This window comes from Babylonia areolata, chromosome 19 (assembly GCF_041734735.1).
Source record: "Babylonia areolata isolate BAREFJ2019XMU chromosome 19, ASM4173473v1, whole genome shotgun sequence".
NCBI lineage: Eukaryota > Metazoa > Mollusca > Gastropoda > Neogastropoda > Buccinidae > Babylonia > Babylonia areolata.
Genome location: NC_134894.1, coordinates 52571796 through 52589794, shown reverse-complemented (window position 1 = coordinate 52589794; position 17999 = coordinate 52571796). Strand labels below are relative to the sequence as shown.

Here is a 17999-nt window from a genome sequence, read left to right as displayed (position 1 = left end):
GACACGCCCCCCTCTAAGATACACTCCTCCTCCATATGTGCCCAGCTCGATGGAGCAGGAGAGCGTCTTAGAGAAAGAGATATCGCACCTACTCCTCGTAGGGGCAATATTTCAACTCTTGGACCCGGGCCCTGGTTTTCCACGGCAAGTTGTTCGTGATTCCAGGTCTCGGGAGGGTGGAGACCAGTCTTGGACTTGTACCCCCTCAACAAATTCCTCCCCCAAATCAAATTCAAGATGGACACACAGGCACAGATTCGGGAGATCATTCAACAGGGCGATTGGGCTATCTCTATCGATCTGAAAGATGCTTATTTTCATATCCTCATCCATCCGGCATCCCGTCGGTACCTGAGGTTCGTGTGGAGGGACAAGGTGTTCCAGTTCTCGGCCCTCCCGTTTGGTCTGTCCCTTGCCCCTTTCCTGTTTACCAAGGTGGTGCGGGAATTGGTGTCCATCGTCCGGTCTGAATCCATTCGTCTGTGTGTGTACCTGGACGACTGGCTTATCCTGGCCCAGTCGCAGGCCCTGTGTCAGAGTCATACAGCCAGACTTCTAGACCTTTGCTCCCAGCTTGGCTTCCTCACGAACCAGGAGAAATGCGATCTGTCCCCAAGTCAGTCCTTCAACTTCTTAGGGATGAGATTCGACACGTGGTCCATGATAGTCTCTCCGATGCCAGATTGCTGGGACCGTCTGGCAGGCCTCCTCAGCCACTTGCGCCGTTCTCCCCAAGCAACAGCGCGGACACTTTCTTCCCTCCTGGGCATGATGGAGTCCATGGTACCTTTCATTCTCCTGGGCAGGGTTCTCAAGCACCCTCTTCAGAGGGCACTGAGGTTACGGTGGTCCCAGAGCACTCAGCCATGGGATACCCAGATACGTCTGGGCGAGTGGTTCCTCAAGGTGACATCAGAGTGGCTAACCACCCCTCTTCGGACACAGGGGGTGCCCATAGCCCCACCTACTCTTCAGGTGGCACTCTTCACAGATGCCTCCTCCCTGGGCTTGGGAGCCCACATGGACTCACTCCATGCAGCAGGGACTTGGTCCCTGGAGGAGCGCCTATGCCACATCAATGTTCTGGAACTGGAGGCAGTTCGCAGGGCTCTCCTGCACATCATTGGGGAGGCCACTGGCAAGACTATCCACTTGTTCACGGACAATACGACGGTCACATGTTATGTGAACAAAGTGGGGGGAGCACACTTGGCAGATCTCTCCCTGCGGACTGAGGCTCTCCTCGGTTGGTGCCACAGCAAGGGCATTGCACTTTCAGCAAGACACACAGCAGGAAAAGCCAACATCTTGGCAGATGCTCTCAGCAGGTCCAAGAGTGTCATCCACACAGAGTGGACCCTGGACGAGGACACCCTTCAGGGGGTGTGAGAACGGTGGTTTCAGCCGATGGTGGACCTTTTGGCCACAAAGTTCAACAAGAGACTTCCCACTTATGTCTCTCCGGTCACCGACCCAGAAGTGTGGGCAGTCTCTCTAGACTGGAGCTGTCTGATTGCCAATGTGTTTCCTCCCTTTCCAATTCTGTCCAAGGTGATACGGAAAGCCAGATTGGAACGCCCGCAGCTGATTCTCATTGCACCGAAATGGCCAGCCCAGCCCTGCCCTGGTTTCCGGAACTTCAGTCCCTGACACATGTTCCACCCCTGGAAGTCAAAACCAAACCTCATCTGCTGAGGCAGCCTCGTTAGGGCATTCCTCATTCCAATCCTCAACTGCTCCACCTGCACGCATGGCTGCTGTGCGGTCGGAACTGTCAGCATCACCATTGAAGTCTTCGACCCCTCGGTCGGCCTCTGTGTCGGCTGCGCTGACCCAGGGGGGTGCCTCCTCTGACTTCCTCTCCATAGTCACCAAAGCAAGGAGGGAGGGAACTGAGACTTTGTATGACTTTCGCTGGAAGAAATGGTTGCGGTGGTGTACAGCTCAGGACATTCCCCCTACTAACCCTGTGAGCATGCAGCTGGCCAACTTTCTGGCTCACTGCTCCTCGGTTCTCAACCTGTCTGCTAGTTCTGTGCGAGGGTACAGGTCTGCCATCTGTACCACAATCAAACAGCTAGGTGGTCCTGCCTTTGAATCGGATTTCCTGCTCAGAGAGGTGGCTAGGGGTGCCTCTCTGAAGGAAGCTAGAAACCCCAGAACAGTGCCCCTCTGGGACTTGTTCCTGGTGCTGGATTTCATTCGAAAACAACCCTTCGAGCCATTGGGGACTATTCCTTTCGACTTACTCACCCTCAAGACCACTTTCCTTCTGTGGCTGGCCACAGGCCATCTTAGAAGTGAGATTCATGGTCTTAGTGGAATGCCACAAGATCTGGCCTTCCACAAAGATGGTTCCATCACTCTTTGTTTCCTTCCAGAGTTTCTGGCTAAGAACCAAGACCCCGAGGTCCCTTCCCCCTCGCTGAGGGTCAGACCTTTGTCTGATATTCCTGCCCAAGATGAGGATAGGCATCTCTGCCCTGTTCGGAGTCTCAAATACTATTGGTATAGGTGTCGCCATAGGCGTTCTTCTCAGAGGCGTCTTCTCATCTCCCTCAAAGAGAATTACAAGAAAGACATTGCTGCAGACACCATTTCCCGCAGGGTTTCCCAAGTTATTCGTAGAGCCTACTGTCATGCTCACAGGGATATCAGCTGTCTTAATCCCAGAGCACATGAAGTGCGGACCATAGCTACTTTGGCTGCTTTCCAGCACTCAGTGCCACTGCAGCTTGTCTTGGAGGCAGCCTTCTGGCGGTCTGAGAATCCCTTCATCAACTTCTACCTCAGGGATTTCCGTATGACCAGGTCTGACGGTTCCAAGGGGATTTCCTTTGTCGCGGCTAACACTGCCGTCTTGGTTACAAGGGCTCCCCATACGAACCAGTAGGCGTTCCCCTCCTCCATTTGCTTTAAATTCTGCATCAGTTTGACATGGTACAGTATATGACACCAAAAGGAGGAGTTTGTATTATACTCCATGTTTGGTGATACATATACTTACCATGTCAAACTCGAATGCCCGCCCGTCCATCCCCGCGTCTCCACCGTGGTTCTCATGGGGCATTTTTTTCGATGGCCGCGGAATGATTCGGCGCTTATAGCTTTTAGAGGCGTTTGATTGGCTAAGAGCGGACTGGGCAAGACGGCTCGTCTTTTCACTGTTAACCGCGCGAAATTTGGCCAAGCAGAGCAAACCGATAGGCCTAGTTTGCATCAGTTTGACATGGTAAGTATATGTGTCACCAAACATGGAGTATAATACAAACTCCTCCTTATTTTGAGTTTAAAAAAAAGTTCTGTATTTGTTTTGAATCTAGAATTCAACTAGATTGTTCTTGTGTGACCCATTTTTAATTCATTTTTTCATTAAAATTTCCCAAACTAGCCTGTTTGTTACATTTTCATATAAGTTTTCTGGTGTGGAAGGGTGGGAGGGGTGGCTTGTGATGATGGAAAGGATTCTTTGACACGTATTACAAGTTCTTATGAACAGAGAACCTTTCAGTTTTGAGGCGTCCCCTTACCCCAGCAACATGGGTGACATGAACAACTATTATGTGGATCGCGTCATTACTGTGACGGGCAAGCTGGAGGACTCCATCAAGGCAGAGGAGATGATCAGTGAAAAGATGAAACAGTGTTATGAGCAGGATATCAACACTTACCAGGTTGGTGGAATTTAATCAGAGTCACCTGTGTGCTTGTGCGGTTGTCTGTGTCATGTGTGCATTTTTGTACATATGCCTGTGTAAGACGCATGAGAAAGAGCCTTTTTGATTTGCTTTTCATGAAGTACTTGCCTTACATTGATGATGCTTGCATATAAGCTGGCTGCAATGATGTCTTCACTTAAAGAGAAATTTAAAGGGTCAGAAAGCTGCTTGTGTGTTTGTTTTTCTCCTAATCATGTAATTGTGAGTTAGCTATGAGATGTATGTTTTGACAGGGACACCATGCTTGAAATGCATGTCATCACTTTTGCAGCAACAGCAGATGATGTTTGGTGGTCTGCCTACCCTGCCAATGATGCCAGGGGGAATGAGCAGCTACCCCTCAGCTCGCCCTCCCTACCCATACATGGTCAGTTTCTGTGTGTGTGTGTGTGTGTGTGTGTGTGTGTGTGTGTGTGTGTGTGTGTGTGAGACCTTACATGTTTGATTTACCATTGAAATTATCTGTTTGCCACAATGATAGTATTTCAGTTTATTTCAAGTCATATATTTGAAGACTGAACATTAATTCTTGAGACTGAATAAGGATGGGGTTTAGTATTAAAAAAAAAGTTATTTTATGCTCACACAAGAAAATGCAAGTAATGAAATGAATCATGATGGAAAAAGTTTGACTTTGAATGATTTTTATGGGTAACAGTTGTCATGTATGTGGATGAAACAGCTGAAGTTTCTGAATGAAAGTATTGACTTGAGTGGGGGGTGGTGTCAGCAGGGGGGCTCGCCTGGTTATTACAGTCGCTCCCCAATGTACAATGGGGGCATGAGCATGCCACCCCCTCCTCAGCAGCTGGAGGTGATCTTCCTCTACATCCCCGAGCAGTCCGTGGGGGCTGTCATCGGCAGCAAGGGACAGAACATCAAGAACATTATGCAGATGTCCGGCGCTCGCATCAAGGTAGTTCACACTGTGAAAGACTTGAACATCTGTGTCCACTTTTGGTACTTGTGTTGGCATGTTTAAGATTGGATGAGGAAAGATATTGAAAGAGGTTTCTTTATATCCCCTATCCCATCCCCTACCTGCCTTCCTCTTCAGTTGTGCATTCGCTTACTTGTTGCTTTTGTATTGGTCATTTAGATCACTCTGTATTGAGTTTCTCATTGACTGTTATTTGGTTTTATTATCCTTTCTAAGTGTACAGATCTTCACTGGTGATAAAGTGTAGGTACATAATTTGGACTGATCTGTTTAAAAAAAAAAAGAAAAAAAAAAGTTGTTATAGTCCTGATTCTGTTTTTGTTCAATAAATGTCTCTCCACATTCATGATTTACCTCATCTGTCTCTCACTCGGTGTAGAAAAAAATGTTTGTGTTATGTGTATGCAGTAAACATTTTTCATTCATGCCACAGGTTTTGACAGGTTGATAAATATTGATAAGAACTTTGATGGCCACCAGCTTAATAATGACATTGTACATAATGTTAAATTCATAAGCCCTTGGTCAGCATTTGTGATTTTTCTGTCATGGTTTTAATTATTTCAGTGTGTGTGGAAATGTAAATCATTGGATAGGTTGGTTGTTCTGCACCATTTCCATGCCAAGATATACATACAAGGTGTTTAGACACAGGTTTTGTTTGTCTGTCAATAGATCATGGGAGCTGACGTGAAGAATGGTAGTGGCAGCAATAAGGCAGGTGTACAGGGACAGCAGTCCCCTGATGATCGCAAAGTCATCATCACTGGCAGCCCTGAGGCCCAGTGGAAGGTGTGGGCCCCAACTTATGAATGAAAGCTTTTTGGTTTGTTGGAATAACATTATTTGCACAAGTTATTGTGAGAGTAAGGTCAGCCCCCCTTGTGCTGGAGATTGTTCACACATGTTTAAACACTTTTTAAATTTCGAATACTGTTTTCATAATCATCATCTGGATAAATGGAGACACTTAACATACACATTTAGTATTTTATTTCAAATGTAAGTTATTTCAAAGTTATGACATTCCTTGGCACATAGTGTTTGCAGTGCTCTCAGCAGGTGTCAGTAAACAACATTTACTTCAGTTGCACCACAGATCTTTCTTTAAATGCAGGCATGCACACATGCATATGTGCACAAACTGCATAATGATATACTTTTCCTGATGTTGGCATCATTGGTACCATTACCCTCACATTTTTCTTTCCAGTACATCTGATCAGGTCATTTATCTCTAGGTCCATGTAGCTTGGTATTTACTGTTTGTTTGCTTTCAGCAATTAATGGAATAGGCATTAAGTTTTGTTTATTTGTTTTTTTGAAAATAATTGATCTGTATATTTTCCTTCAGTTGTCATTTATGAAAACAAAAGTAATTAAAAGAAGTAAGATATTGCATACAAAAAAAGAAGGCTTCATGACAGTGAATGGACTGCACAGCTTTGAACTCTCTCTGAACAGTTGCATGACTGCAGAAATGAAGTATTGAGTTTTGCTTTTTTTCCCCAGGCACAGTTCTACATCTTTGAGAAAGTGAAGACAGAGATGATGCTGACAGCACAAGATGAAGTGCACTTGCGGTCAGAGATTTCTGTGCCTAAAGCCTCTATCGGACGCATCATTGGCAAAGGGGGACAGAATGTAAGTGGATGGGAATGTGGAATGTGTAGTAAACATGGGAATGGAATGTGTGACAGGGCAGCTGGGGTTACATATTGCTGAAGAAACAGGAACATAAGATATTCGAAACTGCAACAGCATGTAATAGTCCATCAGCCACCAGGTTGATCGGTACCACTCATAGTGGCAAGTGTTATCATATATTTTTGGAATCGTCTATGTCCCTAGATGTCAGGAAATCATGATAATGTTGTGAACGTGGCAGCTTTCTGCCTCTTATCACGTGATTTCTATCCCCACCCTACCGCGTCGAGAACGCACACTGTGATCAAGTGCTGTTCTCCCAGAGCCTAAACCGTTGAAGACAGAAAAACCATTATTGAACAAAAAAGATGTATAATAGCATGCCAAACAACTTTTGTTCTTATAAGTATATGAAATTACTATTTGTCCGTGCAATGAGTGGCGTTTTGAGGATCTCATGACACATTCATACAAAATTCGGCATGTCGTCTTTTGTCAAAGCTAATTTGTTAGATGTAGGAAGACACTTTATGAAGCAAAACGAAGCGCATGGGACTTGTGAACAACTTTTATTCTCATAAAACTATCAAAATATTGATCGTTTTGGAATTATTATTTGTTCGTGCAATGTAGTGGCGTTTTGAGGATCTGATGACACATTCATACAAAATTCGGCATGTCGTCTTTTGTCAAAGCTAAATCGTTAGATATAGGAAGACACTTTATGAAGCAAAACGAAGCGCATGGGTCTTGTAAACAACTTTTATTCTCATAAAACTATCAAAATATTGATCGTTTTGGAAAAGTAATCACTTTTGTGAGTGTCATCAAAGATTACGCAACACGACAAAATTCTCAGTTTGTGTTCTGCTCTGCCTAATGGTTGCAAAGAAAAAGTACTTACTAAAGAAGAAGATGTAGAATAGCACGCAAAACAAATTTTGTTCTTATACATTTATCAAAATATTATTTCGTTCATGAAATGTAGTGCCGTTTTGAGGATTTCATGACAAAATTCACACAAAATGCGGAACTTCGTCTTTTGTAAAGGCTACCTAGTAGGATATAGGTAGACATATTTAGAACCAAAACGAAGCGCAAGGGACTTGTGAACAACTTTTATTCTATAAAACTATAAAAATGTTAATTGTTTTGGAAAGATTATGGCTTTTTTGTGAGTTTCATAAAAAATTACGCAACGCGACAAAATGCTGAGTTTGTGCAAGTCGGTGTAATGCTCTGCCTAAATGGTTGTAGATGTAAATATACAGGTAACTGCTAAACAACCAGATGTAGAATAACACGCTAAAGAAAATTTGAGCAGAAATAGATGAAAGTCAAACTAAAAGATATTGCATTTTGACCATGGGCACACATGCAAACTGGGGGAGGGGCAAAACAGATCAAGGTTTAGAGACAGTACTTGAAGAGCCAAATCTATTAAAGGGAAATCAAACAGCAACCTTTGTTTTTATCATTTGATATGTGAAATTATTGCACAATCTTATGATATAGGGATTAACATAAAGAAAGTAAAATCTATATTTTTCCTGTGTTTGTGATCTGTTTCAGATGGTGTCAGAGGGCAGTACTGACCACCAGAAGTACTTCTGATTGATAAGGATCCAGTACCATCATGGCAGAAGCTCCGCCTGAAGGAAGACCTGGATTAAAGTCTTCAGCTGACCAGTGTATCATCCACCAACAGACTTACAAATGTGATGAAAATGAGTCTGATTTCTCCAAATTCATTCCAATCATGGGAAACTTTGCTTGAAGCAGCTAAGATAAAGAAGCACACACCTGTGCTGGATGCTGCCAAGACGGTAGTTGGTATGGAAGTACCAAAAATAGAATACCATAGGTACTGCAGAACTGTCTTCACTATGAAAAATACTTTGAATAGAATAGCCTGAAAAGAAAAGCAGAGGAACCAGTTCAACCACGTGAGGAAGCTTCACAGACAAAGCAGCAAAGTCAAGGACCATCTTCTACTTCAAGGGTTTTTCCAAAACAATGTATATTTTGTGAAAAGTCTTCGAAGTATTTGAAAAAATCCAACACAAGAGAACAGTTAATACAGGCAAAAGAACTTCGTGTGGATAAAACCCTACGTAACATTGCTGTGAAAAAATGTGACACCAAAATAACTTTTGTGAGAAGCAGAGACGTGGTAGCAGCTGAGGCACAATGCTGTCGGACATGCTACAGATTATACACTAAAGAAACATATATAAGAAACATGTAAAGACAGGTTGCCAAGTCAGAAAGAGGCTGATGAGGAAAATGCCAGATGACGAAGAAAGGCCATATCAGAACGCAGAAGATGCATCGTATGCCTTGCTTTTCAAGCACATCAAAGAAGAACTAATGGCACAGCCAGACGTCATTCCTCTAGTGTCTCTTATTGAGAAGTTGAAGATGTTCATGTCAGTGAATGGTATCAAAGACGTCAAATATTCCACAACTAGACACATCCATAGAAAGCTTGAGATTACATTTGGTGAGGAGCTAATTATGTTTCCAGATGAAAATGAAAAGATTTTAGTGATGCCAGTCACTCTGTCCCCACGAACTTGGCCGAATGTATCAGGCACTTAAAATACAGCTGGCCTTGTGGAAATCAGACAGCTCATCGATTGACTAAGTGTTGGATAAAGCATCTCTGCATCTTTGACAAGCAGTGAAAAATTCACAGAACAAGTCACCATGGCCCATCAACCCCTCAGATTTGGACACCATGGAATCTGTTGGACCCGCTGATCTGAAATGCTTCCTTCTGGCACTCATTACTGGTGATCCAAACAACGAGAACAGATCAACCAGGAATCGAATCCTTATCGACTCGTTTAACCAAGACATTGTTTGCTGTAAGTCATGGGTAACAGAAGACTCCTAAACACATTATTTTGTCATATGGTGTGAAACGTCTTACTTGAAAATTGGAGCTGATCAGAACGTTGGACAGGCTAGGACATGGAGTATTGTATGAACAGCTTGAAGAGAACGACACAGCACTCTGTCTACAAAAGATAGCGGATTCTATCAACAAGAGAATGATTCTTCCCAGGAGCAATGTCACGTAGGGTTTTATCCACACGAAGTTCTTTTGCCTGTATTAACTGTTCTCTTGTGTTGGATTTTTTCAAATATTTTGAAGACTTTAAAAAAAATATGCATTGTTTTGGAAGAACCCTTGAAGTAGATGGTCCTTGACTGCTGCTTTGTCTGAGGCTTCCTCACATGGTTGAACTGGTTCCTCTGCTTTTCTTTTCAGGCTATTCAAAGTATTTTTCATAGTGAAGACAGTTCTGCAGTACCTATGGTATTCTATTTTTGGTACTTCCATACCAACTACCGTCATGGCAGCGTCAAGCACAGGTGCATGCTTCCTTATTATAGCCACTTCAAGCAAAGTTTCCCATGATTGGAATGAATGAATTTGGAGAAATCAGAGACTCATTTTCATCACGTTTGTTAGTCTGTTGATGGATGATCACTAGTCAGCTGAAGACTTTAATCCAGGTCTTCCTTCAGGCGGAGCTTCTGCCATGATGGTACTGGATCCTTATCAATCAGAAGTTCTTCTGGTGGTCAGTACTGCCCTCTGACGCCGTCTTAAACAGATCACAAACACAGGTTGGCGTTGTTTAGAGGGCCAGGAGTAGAGGGCCCAGAGTGTCAGCGAATCGATTGCGATCGCGCTTTAATTTTAGCACGATTCCCCAATCGAGCTACATAATTATGTGACCTGGTTGGAGACATAATTTGACCACAAACAAGAACGCCAGAGAATCGACAGACAGACAGAAAATACGAAAAAACTTAGCCATATGAAGAGCACAGGTACAGGAGTCATGATGGCTGCCGGAAAAAGAGGGCGATAACCAGCGGGACAAAGGGGAGGTTACCTACTTCCGGGAGGTTATCGGCCGTAGTTTCGTCTGCTCCGCATGGGCGGATAGTTTGCACAGGACAGGAATGTCAGACCCCTGCCGGAGTCTGCACTAGTTGGGTCACGGTAAGTATGTTATTTAAACGTAATTTTAGATAGAAAATTTCCTATTTTACTTTCTTTATGTTAATCCCTATATCATAAGATTGTGCAATAATTTCACATATCAAATGATAAAAACAAAGGTTGCTGTTTGATTTACCTTTAATAGATTTGGCTCTTCAAGTATTGTCTCTAAACCTTGATCTGTTTTGCCCCTCCCCCAGTTTGCATGTGTGCCCATGGTCAAAATGCAATATCTTTTAGTTTGACTTTCATCTATTTCTGCTCAAATTTTCTATAGCGTGTTATTCTACATCTGCTTGTTTAGCAGTTACCTGTATATTTACATCTACAACCATTTAGGCAGAGCATTAAACTGACTTGGACAAACTCAGCATTTTGTCGTGTTGCGTAATTTTTGATGAAACTCACAAAAGCCATAATTTTTCCGAAACGATTAATATTTTTATAGTTTTATGAGAATAAAAGTTGTTCACAAGTCCCTTGCGCTTCGTTTTGGTTCTAAATATGTCTACCTATATCCTACTAGGAACAAAAGATGAAGTTCCGCATTTTGTGTGAATTTTGTCATGAAATCCTCAGAACGGCACTACATTTCATGAACGAAATAATATTTTGATAAATGTATAAGAACAAAAGTTGTTTTGCGTGCTATTCTACATCTTCTTCTTTAGTAAGTACCTTTTTTTCTTTGCAACCATTAGGCAGAGCAGAACACAAACTGAGAATTTTTTCGTGTTGCGTAATCTTTGATGACACTCACAAAAGTGATTACTTTTCCAAAACGATCAATATTTTGATAGTTTTATGAGAATAAAAGTTGTTCTCAAGTCCCATGCGCTTTGTTTTGCTTCATAAAGTGTCTTCCTACATCTAACAAATTAGCTTTGACAAAAGACGACATGCCGAATTTTGTATGAATGTGTCACGAGATCCTCAAAACGCCGCTACATTTCACGAACAAATAATAATTTGATATACTTATAAGAACAAAAGTTGTTTAGCATGCTATTATACATCTTTTTTGTTCAATAATGGTTTTTCTATCTTCAATGGCTTAGGCTCTGGGAGAACAGAGCTTGATCACAGTGCGCGTTCTCGACGCGGTAGGGTGGGGTTAGAAATGACGTGATAAGAGACAGAAAGCTGCCACGTTCACAACATTATCATGATTTTCTGACATCTAGGGACATAAGACGATTCCAAAAATATATGATAACACTTGCCACTATGAGTGGTACTGACCCCCTTGATTTGAGGGGCTGGCTGAAGGACTATAAAGGTGATCCTCCTTTTTCTTCGTTCATGGGCTGCAACAAGTGGGCTTTTATGTGTATGACTGTTTTTACCATGCCATGTAGGCAGCCATACTAAGTTTTCGGGGTTAAAAGGTGATCCAAAGGACAGTAATTAATGGAAAAAAAATTATGTTGATGACTGCAAAAGTGGCTTTGGCAGCTTAATTTATGTGTATGTGAACTGGTTTGCAGCAGTTAATGCCTCCAGTGGCTGAGCTCACACATATTCCAGTTACTTGTTTGTGCATGTCTTGTTTTCTTGAGGAGGAAATAATGCCTCCCGCAACTGCCCCCCCACCCACCCCCAAAAGAAAGAGCTTGTGAGGCCAAGAGTGAGGATGAAAGGGTGGGCCAGGAATGGCATTTCACCAAAGCAGGAGGAAGAGAAAGAGAGGGAAAGATGCAAACAATTTATTAGGTGCATCTTCTTAAATACTGATGATTTTGTGTGCTTGTTTGCATGTTTATCTGAATTTACATGGATGTTAGAGCTATGCGGATACATGTAAATGTGCTTTTCCATTTCATTAACCAAAAAACACTTTAAAAACAACAACAAAAAAACAGCTGTTGCAGAAAAGCCCCAAAGGCCTTTACTCTGATCTTTGCAGATCTGGAGACAAAAGGGAGGGGGAAGGGGGTGAAACTTAGGTATGATGTTGCCAACAACGGCTGTTGCATCACTACTGTCGATGTATTTGATGAGAAAATTGAAGAAAAAAAACCCCACACTTCCCATCTGTCCTATAAATGAAAAGCCCATCTCTAATCTATTCTGTGTTGATGGAACCAACTTTTGTGCCAAACATTATGTGTTACTTAGGTCTGGTTTGAGTGAATACGGAGTCATTTTGATGAAATCTAGCAGGCTTTGAATTGAAAACAACAAACAAACAAAAGCGCTTTGAATTAAAAACAACAAATAAAAAATGATTCAGTCCTGTCCTCTGGAGTGTTCAATGTTCCCATGGCCTGGGAGCACACACAGCACATACACACACAGACATGCAGGATCTCTATCCCTGCCTCACCACAAGGGTCATTTCCACTTACTGCAGTAAAAATGGCAACAAGTGCTTTTTTGTGTGTACTGAAATTATGTAAGCCAATGATGGGGTGATACACTTGATCATTGATGGCTGAAATTATGCTGTTTAGATCTGGGATCTACAGACGAAATACCATACATATTCATCTCCATTACTAACAGAAAATGTTTTGTTTTATAGAAGATTTTAGGCTTATAGGAAACACTGTTCTTTCTTTTGTGTGTTTGTGTGCCATTATAAAAAAAAGTGGTAATATTGACTCCTGCAGAACAGTGAAACAGTGATGGTTCCTGAACTGTTAATTGGAGTTTGTAAACTTTTCTTTCTTTTTTTTTTGTTTTTGTTTGTTTTGTTTTTTTGTTGTTTTTTGCTTCAGGGGGGCTTTGCCTCTTAGACCCCCCAAGTTCAGGTATCACCTTTCCATCACACCAGGAGCTTTCACACCCCCCTCCTCCCACACTCATCCCCCACACTCCTCCACCCCCATCCCCAGCTGCAGTGCACTTTTTTGGATTCAGTCTCACATTCTGAATTTGCTAATGTTTATTCACACATGTATATCTGAAGTTTGAGCCTCCAGACTCAGCCTGATGGAGGACAGCAAAAGTAAAGTGTACTCATCAGTCGTTGATGTACTTGCCTGGTACACACAGGACATGCTGAGCTACAATTTTTTCTACTCTTGAACAGGGATGTGCAGATAAATACAGACACTCACACACACATACCCTTACACATATGCATACACTCAAACATACACTCTCACACTTTGCTTCCTTATTGTAATTTTCAGCTTACAAGGTGCTACTTTTTCATTTAGATGTGACCCCTTTGTCTTATTGGCTATATGAGTCTGTCTGTATCTGAAAACTAAATTCTGACCCCCATGTGATGCCACCCGAGACTACAAACTGTTATATATATATATATATATATATATATATCTTGTTGATCACAATAAATGCTTGTGATCATGTTGAACGTCAACACTTCAGTTTTACCACTGTTCATGGTTCATATTCACCATTGAATCAAATTGCATACTACACCAAATTTCAACTGAGTATGATCACAGTTTGCCATGAAAAAAATAGTATCTGAGTTGGGGATAAATTCAGTGATGTGAAAGTAGAGAAATCGGAAGTGAACTGAAAGAACGCAAAGCCAAATGGCAGACGGGACTTAAAGCAGGACTTGCAGACTAGAATCTGATTGAACAAGTTAGTAAACTTGGGCTTTAGCAGCGTACATTTGATTGAAGGCTGTAAAACTGAAAAAAAGAAAAGAAAAAGCAGCAAAAGCAGCAAATAACATGTAGTCAGAGTAACATAGCCGAGTCAACAAGCACAAGTTGGATTCCTTTCCAGCTTTCGGAAGATATCACTACTCAGAAAACCACATCCACTTTTAGCAGAGTCATAATGGAGGACTTCTGCTTTATGGTAGATGTGGCTTATTGGATATGGGAGCTTTGTACGAGTAGAAAATAACTTTTTTCTTTTAATTCAGGGGTGCCTCATGCGCTGCAGCGCCTTGTATGTTGAAAATTATTGTAATTCCATACGTTACGTTCAGTGTAACTGTGTATTGTATTTTAACAAAGTGCAACTGATCATTGTGTTGGAGTATGTTGCGACCAGGGGACAGTACTTTGAGGCATGAATTTGATAGATTGTGGAAGCTGATAGGTTGAAGTTGTTTCAGGTGAAGGAGATGCAGCGTGTGAGTGGGGCCATTGTTCAAGTCCCTGAAGACCAAGGGGAGGACGACGAGGTGCCCGTCACCATCATAGGACACTTCTATGCCTGCCAGTCAGCCCAGAGACGGGTGCGTGCCCTCATGAACATGAAAGGCCAGGGTCTACTGCCCCTGAACCCCCGCCTCTCCCGCCCTCTGCAGATGAACGGCAACTAAAGAACAGTGATAGGCTTGTTGGTAGCCCCTCCCCCTGCAGCCCCTTGCTAGGCTGTGTGGGACAGTGTGATGGTTTTGTGTGTGCTGTGTGATCACTGCTGCAGGACTGGCCTCGGCTTTTCTGCATAGTATTATTTCTTTCTGGTGATGTTTCGGTCTGATTGCGATCTAGTCTGCCCCCTGACAAGCAGCTCAATTCTGCAGAGTGATGTGAGAGCGTGTCATGAGGGAGGTTGTCAGTGTTGTTATACTTGTGATAAGAGAGGTCACATGGAAGCTGAGGCTGGACAAAGGAGAGAAACTGATGTAGATTGAGTTGGCTGTGGGGTTTGGGCCAAGGGCTTACCTTCCGTCTGCCACCTGGACAAAATGTCTGTGAACATAGCCTGTCACTTTCCTGCTGCTGTCCTTTTCTTTTTTTGTCTGTCAGTACATTAGTCTCACAAGTGAATTTTTCATCTCTTTATATTTGTCTGCTGTTTTTAACTTGTCCTCACTGTTTTATTTCTTGCCTCGATCAAAGTTGGTGACGTGTTCACCCTCTTCAATGAAAAAGGAAGAAAAAACCTTTTGCTGGTGAACACTTTTGTTCCTTCAGCCTGTTTGATGGGAGAAAGTTAAATTGGTATTTTATTTATGGATCAATTTGTTTGCACATGGTCAAAATTTCAGGTCTCTGGTCCATAGATAATTCCTGAATGGCCTCTGTTCTTCCTCCCCTCCTTCGTTTTCTCTCTTTGCTTGCATCACTGATGGTTACATTCTCGGATGTCACTTTTGACCTGGTGAAAGTAGTCTTTTTCAGCTGGATCAGGTGGGAGCTGTGGAAAGTAAATGGTGGTCAGGTGTGCGTGTGTGTGTGCATGTGTGTGTGTTGTTTGAGCCAGATAGTCTTTCCTTGCAAACAGGTGGCAGCTAATCCATGTGATAACCACTTGCTAGAGGAGAGATTTTATGTACAGCATTGAATTGTGGCTTAACACACAAGTTTGAACCATTTTTGAGCTAACAATAAGCCATTGTTGAGAGCATGCAGTTTTGTCCATTTGTGAAGAATGGGGTTGAGAGAGTTTATTTTTTGACACATGTTGATGGTGATTTTTTTTTTTTTTTAATGTGTAACAGTTGTGAAGTGAGATACGTTTTTGGTCTCACATGATGTTTAATGTTTAAAAAAAAAAAAAGAAGAAAAAAAGAAAAAAAAGAAAAAGGTGGTTAGGATGACATTCTGTTATATTGATTCTGTCTTAAAACTTGAAAAGGAAGTAAGTCATAGACTGATAAGTTTCTCTGAACAGCATTAAACAGTGCATGTTACTAGTTGGTTTACCTCACTTAAGATGTTAGAAGAATTAAATTGCCATCGTCATGGCATACAGTGTACACTTCTCAGAACAGCATTAAAAAACTGCGTACAGTTAGTTGATTTACTCAAAACTGTGATGTTGGAGGCATTAATTTACTAGTCTTTACTGATTGCTGACTGAAACCACAGTATTCAAGTGTGCCCGCCCTGTTCCACAGATGTGCTGAGCTTTGGGAGAAAATGAACTTATGGCAAATACAAAGGGATTCCCCCCTCCCCAGCCACATGCAGAATTTCATCCATGTGAAGCTAAGCAGACTTGTATTTTGTCCTGTCGGGGGGAAAGGAGATGAGGACAGGGAGGGGGGAAGCTGAACAGGTGCAGGTTTGATTCAGTGGGCTTTTTTTCTTTGGACGTCTTTGACCATTTTGGAAAAGGGTTTTTCTCTTTTTGACAGTTGTGTTTTCTTCCTCTTTGATTGAATTTGAGCTCCTTGTAGGCATGCCCCAGTGTGTTATAAATGCCCTTTTGAAATGTGATTTGTTTTTGTTCAAAGAACTGGACTTTTAAAATGTAAGTTTTTGTTTTCAGCTACTGATTGGAAGCTTCTTTTCCCTTTTCATGTTGGGCGACATTTTCCCCAATTATCATTTGTCTGCATTGAAATGTGTCTGTTATCCTCCCTTTACAATTGTGAAAGGGGATTATTGATGTGTATGCAGGATTTGCTTTTTTTTTCTCTCTTTAAAAAGAATCAGTGATATTTACACATACTGAGAGCCCTACATAGAAATGTTGCTGATTAAGTATTTGACAACTTTCTATAAAAATTTTCATGTTTGAAAAAAAGTAAAAGTGGCTCAAGTGTGATCACCAATCAGAACAGCACCCCTTTACCAAAACTTGCATTCTGACACCAGGAATAGAAGGCTAGTCATTAATGATTGTGTTTTTGTCCACTATTGATAGTTGTGATGCTAGTCTGGGCATTCTCAGGTGCTGCTAGTGTGAGTATTCTCCTTGAAGTGTATCTGTTTTTCCTAAAAACATGTGTTGGTCTCCTTGGGATGTACAGGTGAGCCCGTTTAGAACTACATGCTCTACTTTGTGAGCCCATCACCTTAACTGTAAAACTGGATCAGACTACTCAGATTTGTCTTTTCTTTGTTTCTTTTTAAAGTGTCATCTTTTATTTATTTATTCAGTCAAACATTATCACCTCATTTAAAGAGAGATTTTTTGTTTGAAATTCTATAGACTGTTGATTTTGTTGAAATGGTTTTGCCAATTTAATTCACAGGATGTTTCCCTGTGTGTTTGAGGGAAAATAATTTAGTTCTAACACACTTCACAGTGTTGCATGTTTGACGTTTCTGTGTTGAAGAGTTGTGTACCATAACCAAAAGGCTCCAGAAACCAAGAATAAAGCATTGATGGTAGACAAGTGGATACATGATGTGCATGTTTGCCGCTGGTGTTCTTGCATTTATCTGGCAGGCAAGTTTATTGCAATACTTTGTCTCCATACTACCACCTGCGAATAAATTATTCTAGTTTCAGATTCATGTTCATGTTCTTTCCATTTTGTTGCTAAATCCTATGTGTGTATACATGCTTTATGAATCTATGTGTGTGTGTGTGTGTGGTAGATATGTGTGCTATTGTGTGCATGTGCACTATTTCATTGAATGAGGCACATTCATGTTGTTTTTATTATTTGTCATTTACACACCCTTTTATTTCATATTTTATTTAGTCTTTTTATATTTACATTCATTTAAATATAATAAATAATCTTATCTATCCATCTCAACACTTGGCTTGCATCAGAGATTGACATTAGTTTACAGTTGGGCCAATAGTGGTTTCTCCACTGTTTGGGAATTGATTCATTTTCAGTGATGTCTTGTGAAGGACTATGACTCTCAAACTTGGAGGCAAGATTGCAGTGCCTCTTAGTGCTGCAGCCTTGGGCTAGCTGGCTTTTGGGAGCCATCCAAATGCCAGCTGTCCAAAAACCCTCTTGGCTGAGAGAGTGGGGATGCAACTTGGGCAACACACTCCACTGTAGTCCAATTCTAGCTTGGATAATCTGGACAGCTGTTGA

The 17999-nt window shown here is 41.8% G+C and overlaps 1 protein-coding gene across 2 annotated transcripts; it reads left to right on the top strand.

The window, feature by feature from the left end:
• The first annotated feature begins 3334 nt into the window (after window positions 1-3334).
• Window positions 3335-17451, top strand: LOC143293836 (insulin-like growth factor 2 mRNA-binding protein 3). 2 transcript variants are annotated; one of them, XM_076605123.1, is made up of 6 exons: window positions 3335-3674; window positions 3991-4086; window positions 4453-4635; window positions 5335-5451; window positions 6172-6303; window positions 14376-17451. In XM_076605123.1, exons 1-6 carry the CDS (start codon window positions 3492-3494, stop codon window positions 14583-14585), a joined length of 921 nt encoding a protein of 306 aa, XP_076461238.1. In that variant the 5' UTR covers window positions 3335-3491; the 3' UTR covers window positions 14586-17451. The 2 variants fall into 2 exon arrangements, with proteins under 2 accessions (XP_076461238.1, XP_076461237.1); XM_076605122.1 differs by having other exon boundaries at window positions 4450-4635.
• Window positions 17452-17999: the final 548 nt, after the last annotated feature.

Coding starts and splice junctions, on each gene's coding strand:
- LOC143293836 (XM_076605122.1), top strand. CDS start 3,492: ATGAACAGAGAACCTTTCAGTTTTGAGGCGTCCCCTTACCCCAGCAAC. Junction 4,636..5,334: donor TGTCCGGCGCTCGCATCAAG/GTAGTTCACACT, acceptor GTCTGTCAATAG/ATCATGGGAGCTGACGTGAA. Junction 6,304..14,375: donor TTGGCAAAGGGGGACAGAAT/GTAAGTGGATGG, acceptor AAGTTGTTTCAG/GTGAAGGAGATGCAGCGTGT.